Source organism: Dermacentor albipictus, chromosome 2 (assembly GCF_038994185.2).
Source record: "Dermacentor albipictus isolate Rhodes 1998 colony chromosome 2, USDA_Dalb.pri_finalv2, whole genome shotgun sequence".
Lineage (NCBI taxonomy): Eukaryota > Metazoa > Arthropoda > Arachnida > Ixodida > Ixodidae > Dermacentor > Dermacentor albipictus.
Genome location: NC_091822.1, coordinates 41,280,301 through 41,292,699, shown reverse-complemented (window position 1 = coordinate 41,292,699; position 12,399 = coordinate 41,280,301). Strand labels below are relative to the sequence as shown.

The 12,399-nt window shown below is 46.8% G+C and overlaps 1 protein-coding gene across 2 annotated transcripts in view; it reads right to left on the bottom strand.

The window, feature by feature from the left end:
* Positions 1 to 2,829: 2,829 nt before the first annotated feature.
* LOC139055923 (juvenile hormone acid O-methyltransferase-like) overlaps positions 2,830 to 12,399 on the bottom strand; it is a 97,876-nt gene continuing 88,306 nt past the window's right edge. For both annotated transcript variants that reach the window (XM_070533572.1, XM_070533573.1), the window contains one exon: positions 2,830 to 6,065. In XM_070533572.1, the coding sequence (XP_070389673.1) occupies positions 5,857 to 6,065 (209 nt within the window). In that variant the 3' untranslated portion in view covers positions 2,830 to 5,856. The remainder of the gene's footprint in view (positions 6,066 to 12,399) is intronic.

The window sequence follows — 12,399 nt, the reverse complement described above, 5'->3', positions numbered from 1 at the left end:
CACGCCAAACTAAACAAGAAACAGGTGGTTGCCTGGAGGCAATTGCAGACACACACATATCCGAACCCGGCGATCCTTCACCTCTGCTACCCCGACATTTATTAGTCCGACGATCGTAAAGCGTGCGGAGCCAAAGCGACGCTGCAGCACATGCTGTAGGCCTGCACCGGTAGCGAGCAGCAGGAGCCCCCGACGAACGGGGTAGAAATTGCAGTCTCGAACCGAAAGGCGCGTTGGGAGGCGGCCCTGCTCAGCGACGACCTCGCTGATAAACTGTGGGCCGTCCGGCACGCCGAGGAAGCCGCCCGAGTCCAAGGACTCGAGGCCGTGACCTAGGCTGGGGTGCTTATGGCCCCACCCCGCCCAAATCACCGGACATTTACAATAAAGTTTTCACTCGCTCGCTCACTCGTCTATTAAAGAGCCAATTTGAAAAAAATATTTAGGCAGAACGCTCCCTAGAGGACATGTGACAACTTCCAGCGTATAACCAAAATTTGGTATGGGGCCTCGTGAGAGGCTTTTTAAGGGTGGCTTACGATGGCTAATTTTGTGTAGATCTCTTGTGAAATCCTTTCTCGAAAAGTGGCCACTTTTCAGAAATGGTAAGCCAGCACGCCCTTGTTACTTCGGGAGGCGATGTTCACAGTACGTGCCACTTATGGCCACTCTGCGTATGGTCAGGCCAGTCATGAAAATGAACTTCAGTATAACCGCGATATGTATAATTCGCAAAAAGTTAACCTGCTATTAACCAATTAAATAAAAACGAACATATCAAAATTAATTGGGCGCAAAAGCGACCTCTAACCTCCTCCACCCGCAGTACGGGGCAGGCACCCTCCTTGTCAGGTGTGCTGGTTCATCATCATCATCATCATCATCATCATCATCATCATCATCATCATCATCATCCTGGCTACGCCCACTGCTGGGCAAAGGCCTCTCCCATACTTCTCCAACTGCCCCGGTCATGTGCTAATTGTTTGCTGGTTAAATATTTTAAATAAGTCGCAGTTTCGCCTGAAAGGCAAAGCGTCGGTTGCGAGAGCAAATTAGTGCACAGCTAGACGAAGTAATGATAGTACTGTTATCGGCCGTATGAACTTCTAAACTTAAGCATACTAACTAAATTAACAAACATGCAGTCACGCGCGCATAGGCAAACATGAACACACCTAATCGATGACCGCGGAAACTGCTGTCAAAACGCTGGAGTGAGGAAGCGCGGCAGCAGCAGCGAGCGAATTGAGCTTCGTCCTGCGTCTCGCATCAACGCGAACTAAGCTACGAGAACCCAGCGCGCGGCGGACTCTGTCATGGTCGCAGATGGCTTTCAAGAATCACGATACACCGGTCCGGGTCACCCAGAGTAAAACGCACTACCCCCCCCCCCTCCTAACATTCCCCAAAGCCTTGCGCGCGACGGAAGACAGTGCGATTCCACCCCATTTTCCTCCCTGACGTGCGCGAGATTGAGCCACGATCGCCGGCTCACGCTCGCATGGTTTCACTCGCACACTCGCATTTGATCGCCCTCGGACTTTGTACGGAAGCACACGGCGATGCCGACGGCAGAAATGTGCCGGGACTGTCCACATAAGTGCTGTCGCAATAGAATAATATGTACTGCAAAAGTCAAAGGACAAATCACATAGAGGTCTGCTGCAATGCAGCTCCCGTTGGTGGCGCTATAGCATTTGCCCCGACAGGGCAGCGACGGTGGAGCGGGTCCCGGTGCCACGTACCATAAACATTCACCTGTTGCTTCGCAAGTTCAAGTTGTGCTATGCCATGGCGTGAGTGCTGATGTTACTGTGTTTCGAGCCCCTTATGGCCTTCTGGCAAGGTTCTTGCAATGTAATGTAGTTCATCTTGTTCATGTGCAAATTTAAGATATAAATTTTCAAATGATTGTGCTACTCGTTGTCGTGCGTGGAAATACCGTGAGTGCTGCTATGCGTGTTAACACATAGTTCGGTGTCGCCAATTACTACTATCGCGAATTAGTACTGCGTGCATAGTGAGGTCAGAACGAAGGACGGGCGTCATAAAGGGCTATTATGAGCACCCTTTAGACGATCTAATTGCTCCATGGCTCATTTATCCATGAGGATGGAATACGCGGTATGCCTCGTTTTTCTGTCCTGTGTTTTATTCCGGAACCATGGCGGCCCTTAAAACATAGATCATGATCCACACATTGCGCATTTTATTTGTTACGCGTGATAATTTATTCATTTTCGAATCTTAGTCGTGCCTGACGGTACCTTCGAGATTTCCCGTGAAATTCCCAGCACGCACTGGCACCACGTTTCGCGATCGATATTGTGCAGCGTGTTTTTGATTGCAGTTCTTTTTTGCCAGCGGCGGGAAGTTTTCGATTATAACATTTTTAAGGTTCTAGCACTCGAGTGACAATGTACTTCATATAATTTGGTTGTGTTTGTATTGAATAGGGGAGGAAATTACATTCCGGTTTTTGTATTGTGCGAGACACTGCGCAAGCAGACAAGCTTTGCAGAACGGCAATGCGAAGGCCTAAATGGACATTTTCTACATAAAATAGTTCACCCCGGGCCGCGCCGGAGAATATGTTTCACGGCCGCGTACATGCTCCAACTTATTAAGAATAGGCCGAGATGCATTGTTTAAAAATAATTTGAAATATGCAAGCGACACTTTAGATAGGAAGTGTGTGTGAACACCGCGCTTTACCTTCTCTTGGTCTCCGATGGCTTTAGCGTCAGGAACCTTCTTCAAGGAGAAAATAGGTGTTAGTCGCACAAAATCACACATCGTTCCACTCCAAGAAGAGTTAGACGAACTTGATCAACTTTATTCCTTCCCATGGATAACACATTCGCAGAAAAAAAGCAACAAAATGTTTCTTGATTTACAAATTATTATAGTTATTAACTAGTAAATGCGTTGCTGAGCTATCGACAACTGAAACTTCGCTCCTCCCTGTTAGAAAAGCTACTGTGCGCTTCACTCTTAAGTTTCTCATGCCCAAATGAGCAATGTGAGGTATCAAACGACATGTAAAAAATAATACGGTTCACTTTTTGGGGTCAAACATGTGCATATTCTGGTTGGATTTTATCACAAAGTAGACCAAGATTTGTTTTTCCTAATACCGTTACACAGTAAGACATGACTGATAAGTTTGCTGCAAAGATTTCCAACCATCAATTGTGTTTCAACCTACCTGAAAGGTTCACAATCCCTTTAAATTATCTGCATTTATTTTGTGGCATATTTGCTACGCATGTAGCTTGGTTCAAACAGTAGTGAGTATCCAATGAGTGCTATAGGTACTTTTATTTTGTTTTGCTGTACTTTACTCACTTTTTCAGGAGTTCAAGAACGGCAAGGAAAATAAGGACTAAAGTGTTGCGGCTGAGCGGCTGGATCGGGAACTCATAAGAAGTGCCTTCCTACAGAACAACTCAATTCCAATCACATTTTGTTCGTTCCAGCCCTGCAGGAGCTCTTCCTCGCTCAGGCTCAAGAGGTTATCGTCAGAAATAACTCATTTGTTTGTGCCCCGTGATCGACGCGAGGTCAGGGATAGGCACATTACCAAATGCTACGAGCTGCCAGAGTTTGCCGCGCTGTTCAATGTCGCGGACCTCAAGGCAGAGGTCGCCGATACTCGCGATCGCCACTTTTTAGCCATCACCTAGTGTTTCAGTGAAACAATTAGCCACAGCGAAAGGTGATAGTTCTGAAGGTATTTCCTTCACCTTGATTATGTATTGCATGGAAGCGTGGGAACGTTCCCTTCCCGCTAGCTGAACATTTGGGAAGTTTCTTCGATGCGTCCCCTTTTAGAAACAGGACGATCAGGAATTGAGGGAACGACCTTTTAGCCATAGAAAATTTATTTAGGCAGGTACGCTAGCCGCCCACCACCGAGCCCAACAACGGGGCGTTAGGAGACTCGAAGGAAACGCTGACGCCATTTCTACGTAGCTGCTGTAACCTAATATAATATACCCGAGGTTGGATAGACCACAGTGTGTTTACTGTTGCTGCCTGAAAAATCGGCTGTAAAAGGAAGTGAGAAGAAAGTAGATTGAAACTGAGAGAGAAAAACGAAGGTTGGCGAGCGAGACAGGAAAACTACTGATTTCCCCGCGGGATGGGTCAGTCCGGAGGTGCCGTTCTACGTGGAGCGGAGGCCAAAGAGATGTGTTGCCTTTGCCGAGGGGCCTTATAGATCCAAAGTCCCAGATTCGGCTCAACCCTCCGGATCCCCGTTTCCCCGGTCTAAGCCGCGCACGGTTAAGCGCGGGAGGGTCTCGCGCCACCACTTGCTCGGGACCGTGGTATCGCAACACACCAAACGCCTGCTGACGCAGACACCCCTGTGGGAGCACTCGGGATTGCATACATAGCATCTATTGAGGCAGTGGATGATGCTCACTCACCGCACACATAGCAGCTGTTTTTGGTCTGTCTGCATGAGCAGGGGCCCTGGGGCTGGCAGGCGCGGTTATCTGCAGGCCTTTCATGGCACTCGGTGAAACAGCGCTGCCGGTTCGACCGAGCGGGCTAACGGCGTGTCACCGGCGTACTCGCGTGACTCGGACAGCCGACAAATACTGTGGCGCTGCCCGATTTCGCTTCAAATCTAACCTGGATGAAGAGTGTTTGGTGAATAGACGTTTCCCTGGCTCGTCAGAAGATCGATTTCGTTTCACCTTTGATTCAGTTTTTCTTCCCGTGACGTGTATTATTGAGAGTAAGAGAGGTGGTGGTCCCCATGAGTTAGTACAGCGAGCAGTGGAGACAAATGTAAGCGGAATGGTCACGTGAACTACACCTCGCACATGTAGGGCACCCACGGCAGCTTTGTGACCCATGCCCAAATTGCTGGCACTTGAAGCATAGACGCAGGTTAGGAATGGATGGTCGTGCACTGATCTTTCAGTATCCGGTGTCGATGGGTCTGTGAAATTGCTGGTTTCGAAAGTAAATATTTGGAATTTCATTATGATCGTGGGGATGTCTTCATTTTCGAATATTTCCACGTTCTGGTCTTGCCATCTCACGAGTAGGCTCTCACTGTAGTCCAGGAGGTCGTTTTGGTTTCTCCCTTTTGCCAAAAAGTAATACATTTTATCAATTTACCTCGTTACAGAAAGCAATCGGGAAGTGCAGAAAAATTGGAAGCCATGTTGGAGCTACACTATTTGGCAGGCATGCCAGCCGCGCAGCATGGATGCGACTCTCGGACACTATCCCAGCTTGAGGTATTCAGTTACGTTCAGCAGCATATGCCCGTTTTAACCCAATATGAATAGCCTAGATTGTTTATGCCACGTGTACGAAGTTAACCCTCGCGACATGGAAGTTTGCAAGTAAAAAAGGGAAAAGAGGACTGAAGGGACCACACTGAGAGAGATAGAGACGAAGAGTGGAGAGGAGGACAAGAAAGGGCCACTAGCGATTTCTCCCGGTCGGGTATATCTGGGGGGTTCCGCCTACGGGAACCCGGCGTCGAAGTGAAGCGTGTCGGCTCCTGATAGGGGTCTCAAATGTCCTACCACAGCGCGTCGGCTGAACCACACGGATCCCCTACACGACAAAGCCACGCACGGCTTAACGCGGGTGCGTCCAATTCCCATGTTCATGAGTCCGCGGTGTCGCAAAAACAATTAAATCAGAGCACGGCATAAAGGCTGACTAGAATACGTAAGTTCTTTGACACTTGGGCTCATTTCGTACTTTTTTTTCATTTTTTGTGAGTACCTTTCGCGTGCACAACAATGGAGATTTATTTTGCGCGATACCCCGCTGAGAGGTTGAATTACCCAGCCGAGAGACCCAATTGTCGAAGTGACTTTGCTACTTGGAGTCTGCTCGTGCGGCTTGGGATGCAGAAGTTTGCGTACGTGGCTTTTGCGCGTGGATTACCAGGAGATTATGCGCCTTGACCGGTCTCCCGCTACGGCGCTTCGAGAGGTCCTTCAGGATGTCTTCCGTGAACTTGCGCAGCTCCGCTCTCTCGTCTTCAATCAGCAGCTGGTAAACGGGGTTCACAATAGTGCAGAAATCTGCAAATATGAAAGGTGCTACTTTTAACTCCACACCAAGGGCTCCTACCTAAGTTGTGTTCAGTCATTCCATAGTCGTTTGTTTTTAGACGTGCCAGGTGTACTTGAGCTCCCTCTTTCTATCTTATCTTTCCGTTCTCTCTTTCCCGTACCCCAGAGTAGGGTAGCTGGCCAGACGCATTGCTGGTTAACATTCCTGCCTTCTCTCTTTATTTCCTCCTCCTCCTGTTTATTTTGTACGGATATGCGCGCTTCACACAAATACCAAATCTGTAGAAACCACGCTGAGCACACAAATAGCTACGCATAAACTGCCACCCTCACTTGTTGTGCCTGAGAATTTCACTAAACTACGGTTGCAGCAGTACCACGAAAACATTTAAACTGGTCTGCATTGCAATGAGAATGGCCTGCTTCTTTGAAGATTCTTCTTCATGAGGATTTGTGGCTTCAATCTAACAGACTTCAATTAAACATCAGCAAAACGAAATACTTACTCTTCCGGCCGCGAGGACACCACCCGACTATAAACTTGGATTTAAAATTTCAAAACGTTACTATCGAACAATCTGTATCAGTTAGATTTTTTGGGGTGACATTTCAAGAAAACCTCTCATGGACGCCTCACGTTGACAAGCTCCGAAGTGAGCTAGGGCGAGCTGTTGGAATCTTAAATAAAGTGAGATATTATATCCCGTCTGCGGTGAAAAGGCAGATATACTACGCGCTATTTCATTCCCGGTAATGTTACTGTTTCTTAGTATGGTCAACAACGACTAAGACCAACCTAGACAGTCTTTTTTGTTTGCAAAAGCGAGCGGTGCGTGCAATCGGAAATTTAGAACTTTCTGAAGACACTACACCCTTTTTTAAATCTAATAAAATACTGCCTATTCATAAATTGTATAAATACAACTTGGCCCTGGAAATATTGCATCAGCACCAAACAACACCTATTCAAACCAAATATCAAGTGAAACCTGGTCCGTACTGCCTACGAAAGAATTTAATACCCAGGTCACGTTCTCGTACAAAATATGGCGATCAAAAACTAAGCTTTATGATAGCAGACCTTCTCAACAAATATCCGGAAATTGCTGAAGCGCTCGTTACAGCTACCTCAGTGCACATTTTCAGAAAAATGCTCAAAATTTTTTTCCTTAACACAGGCTAAAAATCGTGCCGGACTGATCCCAGTTGGTTTCCTCTTACTCTGTGTCTTGGCTTTTCATTGTTAAAGTCCGATATATTTTCTGTACTAGGACGATAGTTGCTACATACCTGTACAGTGTATCTAATTATATGTGTATTTATGTTATTGATGTGTATGTGTATTTATGTTATTATGTTATTGATTTATGTTATTGATAAGGAACACTTATTGATGTTTAAGTTCTACCGTGTTCCAAATTGAGCCTATTGTAGTGAATACTTTTGTTATTATTGTTCTTGTGTGACTGCTGCTGCCAAGGGTGGCGAGGCCCAGTCAGGCACGTTCAGTGCCTTTTGTCGCGTCCCCCAAGGCATTTCTGTAAGGAATGTCTTGAATAAATGAATAAAGACAGACAGACAAGACACGAAAGAGGACGATACAATTCGAGTGACTGTCATTGATACTCGCAATACAACGAAGCAACGAAGCTTCGACCTTATAACGTAAAATTTTTATTGTAGCTAATAGCTTACTTCGTCATTGTTGGCGCGGACGTACACCGTTTTGAACTCATACTTTCGCTTTATTTCTGCAAATCCTGACAATAGGAGGACAGGCGTATTAGAAGCACTAGTTGCGGCTGCCTCATCCGTATTTTCCTGATTTCAACATTGTTTTGATTTCCACTGTAAACACAATGCACATACAGAATGTATTTAAATATATACACAGGACAAGGTTCATTATACTTTTGAAAGAGGAGGTAGCCAATGAACAATTATTTATGAAGGTATAGATAGCCTATTCCTACAGAATAAATATGTAGCTGTATGTTCAACTCGCTTCAAATTCATTTGTGTGCTTTTCTGATCCTGAAAAAAAAAAGCTTGCAGACGTTAGCGACCCTCTTGGCAGACTCTTTTATCAACGGCGTGTAAAGTGCACGTGAAGGATATGTGTCTCAGTACTGCTTCTCTTTTCAGTAAGCAATATTACCGACTCATGAAAAAAACAAAAAGCAAAAAATATACTCTTCTAATAAGTTATAACATTTATTAGGAATGGAAACATCACTACTTTAATCATGCAAAGGTCATAAATATATACAGGGTGTCCCAACTATCAAGCATCAAGATTAGAAAAAAAACTGCAATTGCGTTACTCGAAGAAGACTTAGTGCATATTGTTTCCAGTACAGTGGAGTAGCCGCCATTCATCTTTTCGTTACTCAGATTTAATTAGGCAATTGTAATTATTTATGCAACTCGAGACGTACTGTCCTAATTATCAAAGTGTCAACGAGGCATTTGTAGGCACTGCCAAGGGACATTTAACTGCGGTATATTCAGCCAAGTGATAATTGCGCACCAATTTTTTTCCGACTGAAGAAAGCCCGCGAAATACGAAAAATACCACGTTGCTGAACTCCCACCCGCGCGATAAAGCAGTCGCCTCGAACAAGCTCCCTCTGAGTTAGCCGGGACAAAATAAAGGAAATAAAAAAAAACATCGTGATCGATCTAGTGCGTTATCTCCCGCGCCCCAGCCGAAGTAACACGCCGCGTTTGGTGTTGGAAGCAAGTGAGACAGCTGTTGTCTTAGCGTAGATAAAGTCCACGGGTGTTCTTTTTTTTTGCCATAATACGTATCACGGCAAAATGGACAACGTCAGTGCAAATATATAAAGGTGCGTTTTGTTTCGTCCCAGTCGCCATGTCTTTCTCTAATGAAGAAAGGGTAAAGATTATCCTTGCCTTGAGAGCTTCAAACGACAAGAGGAAGGCCGCAAATATGTATCAGTCATGGAAGTATGGCGGTAGACCAAACGCATCGAGGTCCATCAGAAATGATGAAAACCTTAAACAAACCGGCAGCTTCAAGAAACAGCGGCGGAGGATTCCGTCTTTCAGTCCTAGCCTGCGCACGGATGTTCTAGCATTTACGACCTCAAACCCTCATGCTAGCGTGCGGGTAGGGGCCGCCCAGGTACCAATGTCCAAGTCGACAGTTTGGAGGATTTTACACGGTGGCATTTCGCCCACACCACCTTAACCTGCACCAATGCTTGGAAGACAGGAAACTGTAGAATCGTCTAGATTTCTCGAATTTCTCACAAAAGCCGATGAGTCGCCGGAATTTTTCAGCAACATCATTTGGACAGATGAAGCCAATTTTCGCAGAAACGCCCAGGTAAATTTGCCTAATGCACACTATTCGACTGTCTCTAATCCACACTGGGTTCAAGCGCACTCGGCACCAACACCACTGGTCGTTCAATGTGTGGTTCGGAATTTACGCCGGCGCTACAATCGGCCCCATTTTCTTCGATCACCCACTCACTCACTGGACAGCGTTTCGTGGATGAAATCCTAGAATTTGTGCTGGATAAATTGATCAGCAAGGTCCCACTGTCGCGTCTTCCACTTCTGTGGCATCGGCAAGATGGGGCGCCAGCACACAGCAGCAGCCAAGCACGAAAGTGGCTGGATGTTACTTTTCATGAGCAATAGATCGGAACGGGCGGGCCTGTAAATTGGCCGGCTAGGCCACCTGACCTCTCCATCCACTCGATTTCTTTCTTTGGGCTTATGTGAAGGATCGTGTTTACATGGTCGAGACGGACGTCAGATGAGTTCAGGGCAAGTATAACGGAGTCTGCCGTAGAATACCAGCGTCGGTCAACAAGAAAGCCAGAATATTTAAAGAGGAAAGGAACCACGTATTCAGACGTCACGTGACGAAAGAGGGACGAGCGTCCTGTCCACTCCTTCGTCACGTCACGTCCGAAGTCGTGCTTGTTTTCCTCTTTAAACATGTTGGACCAACTGGCCCAACGTTCCCCCCTCTTGAAAGCCACAGAAGATGTGATAAAGTGGACTCGGTACGTCGGTACTGCATAACCGCAGAAGGAGGCCTATTTGAACACGTCCTCTAGGCAGCAGATTGTGTCCAACCGTGCTTACGAATTAATAGATTATGAGGGCACACTGAGGTGTGGTGGCTTTAAATGCGTAAGCATTGCTATTCTTACGCAACAAAAAACCGCCCCACCGCCCTGAAATTTGATGGTTTTAAATGCGTAGGCATTTATATCCTCGCGCAGTAGAAGAACCGTCCCTCCATCCGCCCCGTAACACGATCGCTTTCAACATATCGCCCGCAGCAGCGAGCGAATTCACCTGCTTGCTGCCTCTCGTTTCAATGCCAACGAAGCGGTGAGAACGCAGCGCTCACGGAGCTCTCGGCACATGCCGCGCTCTGCCGCTTTCGCGGATCGATTTCAAAATACGGGCCGCGCCGCCGCGCCAGCTTTATAGTTGCTTACGGAGCACGGTTGATCACGTTTCCTAATGGTTCAGTGTACCTAATAAATGTTGCATATATTTGCTTCATTTGCTACATCTCCCTGGCCATATCATTCCACGTCCACATCGGGATGTCTACTCGCCTCTTCTACGTCGTCTCGTGCAGGTCTGTGTTGCAATCGCGCTTCTCCGTTTCACGGTTCTTACGTGGTCGTTCTCGCAATTATAGGAAACACACCAGCATACCACACGAAACACCACATCAGTACTACGAAATGCTTACGCATCATTCAGATAAATGCCAGAAGAGATTCTGCCTGGATTTTATTTATTTATTTATTTATTTGTTATGCAGACGTGCCGCATGCCAATTCGGCTCATTTAGAAGTGGCAGATTTACTTTCTTGAACGCCTCGGTTCTGCCTTTTCTGTACACGTTGATCGTTTCCCGGTCTGTTCATTTTGCTGTCATTTTTTGCCACGAACCTGCCACGAACCACTGGCAACCATTGTGCTTTGATTTTGCATAGCGATTCCGATTCGATTGTGTTGTTGAACTTGTGTTGCATCTAGACCGAGCCCAATAAATGTCCCGTTTTCTGTGTGAAGAGCTTTCCCCTGGGTTCTTCCTCGCTCCGTGCGTGGGCTCCCCTTTCCCCAGCTGAAACGAGCGTCGGCTCACGGAGCGGCCGGAGCGGGTGCAAACTCGGCGCCCTGCGTCATGCATGGCGGCTCGCAGTGCGCGAACTGCGTTCGGCGCGCGCGATGGGAGCGGTGTGTGGCTGATTATTATATTGCCACATGTACATGGTTATTTTTCTCGGGTGACCGTTTTTTCACCGGCTAACAAAGGTAAACGTTATCGCTCAGCGCATAACGCGCCTGCATGTATTGCAAGTTTCTCGAATGTTATCGATGATTTGATCCGTTGTCTGCTGTCACGGAACCTTGGATAATCTGATTGCATGCGCGACACCAATTGTGCAGTACCTTCTGGAAGACACGCAGGCACTACCGATTATTCTGGCACCTTCGATGACTCATCTATCAAAGCTGACGCGCTTGCCCCGTAGATCAGAGTTCGATGATCGCCGACTGTGTTCGCCGCTATCGTTGTGCTTTGAGTGTAACTTGCTTTTGTCGGCACAGGTTCGCCCAATAAAAGGTTTGTTTCGTCGTTCACAGTTTTGCGAGTGTTCTCTTTATCGTCCCTACAACGTGACAATATATAGGGTGTTCAAAATTAAGCTTTATGGTTTCATTAAAATTAGGCACTGAGAGGTACGCGAAATTAAACCACCTGTGCAAATAAGTAATGTGGCCAGGGGGACACAAAGTGAGATGATAAATATCGCTGTCAGCAGTCCAATGAACTAAAATTGAATAAACTTTTTGTTGACTGCAGTAAGCGGGTATGTTTGTATTGAAAAGTTAGAGGCAGTCGTGTTTCTACGCATGTATCAGTTGGAAGAATTCTTATAGCGTGCCTTTGCTCCAAGATATCCGACTCCAACTTTTATATGTCGTTCGCTTGATTACGCATGCAAAATAGTTAGGATCGGCACAAAGCTGCTCCATGATGTAACGCGGCTGTTGGGTGCGACGTTTGAGCTGACAACGGGGCGGAGGCATTGGCAAAGATCATAACTGTCCCCCTTCCCCTCTCGGCTGGAGAAACAAAAAATCGAAGAACCCGGAACCGCTGTCGTGACACGCGACCGCGGTTGCCGCCATTGCAACAGGCAATGGCGGCAGCTGCCATGCCGCGAAAATGGCGCGAGCGGAGAAGCCGGAAGTCAATGCACGTGCGTAATGGTGACTAGACGAGCTGGCATAGTCCTTGCCTGTGCTACGCAAATAAAGTGACCGCTGATTT